Here is a 7,500-nt window from a genome sequence, read left to right as displayed (position 1 = left end):
TCCTTTTAGTGTTAAATATTATATATATACATAAAATCTAAGTATGTTTTTAGTCTGGCGTTTTCTTCCAAAGATATATCAAATATTTTAATTTAAAAAAAGCGGTTCAGCAATCAACCAAAAACTTTACTTAAATGATTGTATTAAATAAGAATAATGTTTCTTATAAAAGAACATCAATACCACAATCCATTGTTTTGGCCAGATCTTACTTCTTCTTATTATGCTAAATCTGTTCAAGATTACTTAAATAAAAAAAAAGTATAATTTTTGTGTCAAAAAAGATAATTCCAGAATAAAGGCCAATTGAGGATTTCTGGTCAATTATTTAAGGATTAGTTCATAAAGATGGATGTAGAGCTGTTTCAAGTAAATTAATTACTTAAGTAATTGTTTAAACAAATCAAGCACTTTAGTAAATTTTTATTTCTTAAGTAAAATCAAGTAATTTTTTTTCCGAATAAAATCAACAGAAAATTGATATTTTATGCAAAATAAAAGTTGTCCAAAAATCCTAAAATTAAAGTATGATAATTTTTAGTTTAAGTTTTGATTATTTCTTAGTTTTATTTTACCATATTTTCCAAAAAAATAATGTTCTATATAAAAAAGACTATCCAAAAAAAAAAAAAAGTTATAAATTATAAGAAAATATAGCAAGAGATATGTATTTATGTCTTTCTTATGATCTTAAAGATCCTAAAGCATGAACAGTTGAATGTAAAGCCTCTAATGTTGAAACTAAAGAATCTTTATGAAAAAAGAATAAGACTGAAGAACTTCACCGTTTCTTGCTTAAAACTCCAATTTAATAAAAAACAAGGCTAACTTAAATGTTTTTGATTGCATCAAAAAAGAAATGACTGAATTTGAAGGATCGAATGACATACAAAAATGCTTGAAAAATTTCACTGTACTTTAAAGTTTTTATCAGCATCATCAGTTGTTACAGAAAGATGCTTTAGTGCTCTAGACTTTGTTTTTCATTACAAATTTGAGAGCATCTTTGAGTGATAAATTGATAGAAATTTTAAGTTTTCGATAGTGTTATGATCATTAATGGTGTTATGAACATTTATTCCAGATTTTAATTGAACAGTTGTTAGCCAAAGTATGGCACAATTAATATTTAATTAATAAAGGAAAACAATAGTTTTTACAAAACTTAAAACTTGTTAGCTTATGACTGCCTAGCCATACCAAAACAAAGTTTGCTTAATGCTTGTGTGGTAAATTTTATTGTTTTATTGTGAATCTCGTGGTGACTCACAGGAAATTTTTTTGTGAAAAAAAAATTGATATTCAAGGATACATTCATTTAGATAAATGGTTTCAAATACTTTTAAAATTTAATTTAAAAAAATATCATATAAGTCATTTCTTTGTACCCGTATATTTATCATAAATTATTATAGCTATTTCACCTAAAAATTGAGTGTAATTTAATTTGATATTTTTTTAATATTAAGCTTATAAACCCTATTTAAATAAGTATTGAAATATTTTCTTTTATATAAAAAATGTATGTATACTCCACTGCGCCTACCCCTATTTTAGTCAGTAGGTGTATGTACAATCCACTGTGACTACAGCTAAAACATTTATCTATGCATTGATGCACTTTTTCCATAAAACTTTAAAAATTAATTAAAAAAAAAAAATAGTTAAAAAAAAAAAAATAGTTAAAAACATAAAACTACTTCAAAAATAAATTAAAAAAAAAAGTTAAAGTTAAAAAAATAGTTCTCCACCTGGAGGACTTTAACCTTCAGCTGCGCCTCAAAATTTTTTTCGTTGTAACAGCACTACACCACTATATTTTTTACATTATTTGTTTATATTATATACATTGTTTGTATATGTGTACAAATAATGAATTTTTTTTCCAAACACATAGGGTATTATTAGTTACACAAAATGCATTTATATTTCCACATTTTTTCTGGACATTTCTTAGAATTAAAGATTTTTCCACATTTTAAAAATATTACTTGGATAATATCTGAGGTATATATTTCATATCAAGAACATTTGCTGTATCAAAGGAGTTATGGTGAGCTTTCTTGAAGGTTGAATAGTTGATAACAGTTATCGTGGCTATTTACAAAAAAAGTGCAACCAAATCAATTGATGAGGAGAGTGATAATTTCAAAGTAAATTTGGTGTGCATCAGTGTTATGTGATCAGTCTTTTGGTTTATTTTTTTTTGGTTATTTTTAAGGTTGCTCTAAAAATTTAAGTGATGGAAAAATAAAATAAAAGTAAAAGGGCTCATCATAAACATGAGTAAAGCAAAGATGTGAAGAATGAACAAATAGAAATACTGGAAAGTGGCTATTGTCGATTTTTTTTTTTTCATATTGACGGATTGTTTATAAAAAGAATTATAGCTAACTCTATTTTTTGTTTAGTTTATAAGAAATTTATGAGAGTATGTAGTATACAACATATTATTAATATGTTTGGTTTTGAGTGTAATCAATATTTGTTTTTTGTGAATACAGAGTAGAAAATAAAATAAAGTTTGAAATAAAGGTGAAAAGAATTGAAATAATAGGTAGAAAGAAATTCAAGACAATCAGATGGATTTCTTGTGTGACTTTGAAAGATTAAAAAAGAATCGGTAATATCAGACTATTTGGGAGTAGTGACTTTATTTAGTAGAGTGCATCATGAAACATTAAGATAGTTCAACCATGTAGAGTCTGATGTAAGTGATTGTGTATCACCATATCGAAATTTAATGGTTGATTATATTAATTGATCTTAAATAGTTGAAGTGGAATTGAATTGAGAGTAGATATTATATTGTTTGAAGTAGATGTTTTGTTTGGTTTTGAATTGATGGTTAAATTGAATTGAAGAATGAAATTGTTTGAATATTTTATTTTTTACTCATCAAGATTCTTTTGTATTATTTTTTACACCTCTCTAAAATTCAATAAATAATAAATGAAATCCAACCCTAAGTAGGCATTAGTAACAGCCAAAGAATAATCTTTTTAAACTCATAAATCTTATTAATTGACTTTAAAAGTTAAAACCTCTTTGTTTGTATTTATGCATAAAAATAGTTTGAAAAGTTTCTAGAAATCATTGATGTCTATTATAAATGTTTTATATATCTAACAAACATTCTTTTTTTAAGCCAATCAATGTCAAAGTAAAGCAACAAGTTGTTTGATACCTCACCAAATTTGTCAAAATGGTAATAGTGGCCTTGGCTTTTCATGTGTTTGTTCAAATGGATATACAAAAGTTGGCAATGAGTGCATAGGTGATTATTAATGCTTATGTAACTCATTATTTTGTTTTAAAAAAAAAGTTAATTATTTTTAGTATTTTTTAAAATACAATATTTTTTATATTTTTTTGAATTTTGTTTTACTAAATCCATTTTATTGATTTGCTTGAACTTTTTAAAAAAATTTTTTGATGGATTGTTAAATAAAATTTTTTTAGCAATTAATACAAACATATGCAATTATGCCTCTTCACAAAATATAACCCTATGTCCTTCTAATCAATATTGTGTTGATGTAAACGGAAGTTTTGAGTGTGGGTGTTCGACAGGTTATTTAAAGAATGCTTCTGGCCAGTGTGAAGGTATTTTTTAATTTATTAAACAAGCAAGAATTTTTGATAGATAGTTGAATTCATGCTTTTGAGTTCCTAATTATTTTTTTTAGTTACAATTGATAATTTTTATTAATTATAATTTTTTTATTCATAAAAAAATGAAAATCTTCATATTTTATTTTTAAAAGAATCTCAAAGTGTTGAGACAATTTTTCTTCATATGTCTAATAAACTTCAGAAAATTAGTTGAGAATTTAATAAACTTATCAAAACAAGTTATTAATCAAGATGTTAACAAAAAACTTAGGCATATTTAATTTTAACAGATTAATGTATTGATTACTGCAGCCTACGAAACAATGGATCAGACCTCTGTTAGATATAGCAATCTAATAAATTAATAAATTTTTTTGATTATTTGTTTTTCCACAAAGTAAATACTTTATGTGCAAATTTGAAGTTCTGTATACTACACAGGCATTACAAACTGTGATGCCTGTGTAGTGTACAGAAATTCCAGGCATGTTATCACCTGAAAAACAAAATTTTTTTTAAAGGGATTTTGTGTTATTGAGCTGATAAACAAGTTTTTTGCTTTTTGGTTGTTGATAAGTTTTTAATTTATCCAGGATGTTAGACAACCAGAACGCTTTTTATCAGAAGATGAATGACCAGAGTAAAGTCTTATTTTAAAAGAAACTTTTTTGTAAATATCATAAATTGTATTTTGTGCTATTTGTCATAAATTATCATAAATTTTGTGCTTTTTTTTTTTTTTGAAATGCTTTATCATTTCACTTTTTTTTTATATTATGGTTTTTCCAATAAAAATTTATGACTATTTTTTTATAAATTTGTTTTAAATAACAAAATAAATATTACATAGATTTTTTATGCATATGGATCAAACAACATGGTAGTTAAATTGGCTAGAAAAATTAAAATTAAAAATAACATTTTTGAAATATACATAGCATAATTTCCTAATGCTTTAACTAGGTGCCGACATAATAAACCAAATATTATGACCATTAAAGTAATTTGAAAATTTTATGTCTGTCAAAAAATATATTTCCAGTGTTGTTTTTTTACAAAAAACCTGTTTGTATTTGCCGCACTTTTTAAATGCAAAATTGTTATTAAATAAAGATGTTGTTTAAATAGTTCATTAAATTTTAAAATGTTTTTTGTTATAAACAAGTTGCTCTAATAACATCTTAAAACTAAAACTAATTTTTTCAGAGTTTACTAAAAAATTAAACAAGTTTAACCAGCAAAATAAAATACTGTGAATGCTTGTTTTTTTGTACTTGCAGCCATTTTTGAGAAAATATTAATATAAGTTTAATTAGATTTTTTCATTCTATCAAAACTCTACAGTGAAATCATAAACTGAAATGCTTCATAACTTGTAATACATTGCCAACATTTTATTATAACCAATAAGTATAAGTATAAAAAAAGAGTATAAATATATAAAATATATATAAATATGTTAAGAGAAACCCAAAATTCCTGCATAAATCTTTTTCAAAAATTTCTGCAGTGCAGGCATGCATTTAATAAAACCAGATATAAATGGTGAATATCAGCAGTGAAAAAATGAAATGAAAAAAGAGAAAAAAGCTTTATCGGTTTAAATGAGGATTATCAGCAGAGAATAAATGAAATAAAAAGGTTGAATAAGCAATTTTGAGTAAAAATACTTAAGCTATTACTTGAAAACTAAAATGATGTCAACGTACAAAACATAATGGTTGATATTTTAATTTTGCTTGTTGTTTTATTAAAACTCAAAAAATGTAAAATTTATATATATATATATATTTTTTCGTGACAAATTGGATAATTCAGAAAAAACTTTTGTATTGCTGACACAGTTAATTATCTGCACTATATGATACAGTATATGCTCTAAATGGTGCAGTATCTGTACTATATGGTACAGTATCAACAATATATGGTGCAGTATCTACACTGTATGATACAATATCTGCACTATATGGTACAGTATCTGCACTATCAGGTATGGTACAGTGTCTACACTATATGGTACAGTATCTGCACTATATGGTACAGTTTTGCTTCAATTGGTTTTTACTAAAAAAAAACTTTTTTGTTTCTTTTTTTATTTATTTATTTTTTGCTTTTTTATTATTTTATTATCTTAAATAATTTATAAATCTCCTAAGATGAATTATAAAAACAAAAAACTAACCTATTTTTTCTATTTAACAACTGTGTTTGTGTTTTTAACCCTTAGCCTTGGCTAGCCTTAAGGAGATAAACTAAGTATCTGGTTTTGCTCCTAGCCTTGTTCATGTAACATGGGGCCTTGATCTTGCTGTTATTGGCCTTGTTAAATGACTTTTTTTGGCCTTAAAGATTTCATTTAAAAAGCGAAATGGTTTTCCAAAGTGTAGCCAATTGAGGCATAATATAGTGTAATAAACATTATAGGGTTAAATTTGACTTCATTGAATTAAAACTTTAACTTATTTGAGGCAAAATAACTGATTGTGACAAAATTATTGTACATTAAAAGTAATATAAAACATGTTAAATAGCAATATGGCAATGGTAAACAAATATTTATTATCAAGTTTATTTAAATTAAAATTAAAGACCTTGTTACCAATAGTAACCAATTTGAGAAGTAGCAACTTTTATTGGGGTAAAGAACAAACAAAAGTTGAAATGTTTTTTATTAATATCTCAACAAATAATTTGTTTTAGTGAGTTTAATTAAGTTAAATTTTCTAATGTTTATTTATAAATAATCACAACTTTGTTCAGCACTTGGTGATCCCTGTGATCAGGTATCTTTATGTTTAAGTATCCTTATGATCAGGTATCTTTATGAATAAATAAATCAGTATTTATTTATTCATAAAGATACCTGATTAATCAGCAATTTATTTTATCGTTAACTAAGTTTGGTGTGTTTTGGTTGATGAAAGTTGTTTTTTGTTTAGATAAAAATGAATGTCTTATTGAGAATATCTGTACGGAAAATGCTGAATGTGTTAACTTTAATGGTGGATATGATTGCCAATGTAAGCCGGATTATAGTGGAATTAATGTAACAAATCCTTCTACTAAAGTCTGCAATGGTAACACTGTCATTCTTTTTTGATTTTTTTGTATATAATATTAGTTATTAAAAATCTGAGTTTTTCACTTTAGCTAATGGCACTTGGAGCTCATGGGAACAGGTTGATAAATGTAGCGAGCTGTGTCAAACAGACCAGAGCAAAGGAAAAATATTGTTTAAAAGATTTTGTTCTGGTCAATTCTGTTCAGGCAATGCAATAAAAGAAGAATTTTGTAATACTGAGTATTGTGATAACAGTATGTCTTTTTTTAATAATATGTGTTTACAGTAAAAATGGTCGACCAGATCATTTTTTTTTAATTACTACTTGAGTTCAAGTTCGAGTATAGAGAAATTAGTAGTTATAGCAGGGTGTTAGACAGCCTCCTAATAGGTTTAAAATTCTTAAAATTCAATAATCTTTATTTTTTTATTTTTGAAGTAATAAGACTATTTCAATAAAAATTCCCAATATTTTGTAGATTTTTAACAGTAAATATTACTAATATCGCAAAAAAGCAGTAAAAATTTTATTTCAGGCTAACACCATGTTTAGGTAAAAAAGTTAAAAAAAAAAAGTAAAAATTGTTTATGTAGACAGTTGAAGTTTTTTTAAGATATAAAAGCTCTTATTTATGGTTTTGTTTTTGTATAGAAATAAAAGTTTTCAAATCATCACAATGCCTAAATTGGAAAAATGCAGAAGGTTCTATCAGTTTACCTTTTAAAGAAGACAATCAAACATGGTTTTTGGAACTGCGAAAGTGGATTAGTTTCTATATAAAAGGTTTACATTAATAATGTTAAAGTTAATTTGAACAACTTAA

General features: G+C 25.0%; 1 protein-coding gene across 7 annotated transcripts in view; it reads left to right on the top strand.

The window, feature by feature from the left end:
- LOC136080838 (mucin-2-like) overlaps positions 1 to 7,500 on the top strand; it is a 101,334-nt gene that overhangs the window by 76,690 nt on the left and 17,144 nt on the right. For all 7 annotated transcript variants that reach the window (XM_065798096.1, XM_065798100.1, XM_065798097.1 and 4 more), the window contains 5 exons: positions 3,149 to 3,277; positions 3,463 to 3,606; positions 6,555 to 6,692; positions 6,766 to 6,930; positions 7,329 to 7,460. In XM_065798096.1, the coding sequence (XP_065654168.1) occupies positions 3,149 to 3,277; positions 3,463 to 3,606; positions 6,555 to 6,692; positions 6,766 to 6,930; positions 7,329 to 7,460 (708 nt within the window). The remainder of the gene's footprint in view (positions 1 to 3,148; positions 3,278 to 3,462; positions 3,607 to 6,554; positions 6,693 to 6,765; positions 6,931 to 7,328; positions 7,461 to 7,500) is intronic.

The sequence above is a fragment of the Hydra vulgaris genome, chromosome 05 (assembly GCF_038396675.1).
Source record: "Hydra vulgaris chromosome 05, alternate assembly HydraT2T_AEP".
Classification (NCBI taxonomy): domain Eukaryota; kingdom Metazoa; phylum Cnidaria; class Hydrozoa; order Anthoathecata; family Hydridae; genus Hydra; species Hydra vulgaris.
This window is presented reverse-complemented; position numbering and strand designations above follow the sequence as displayed.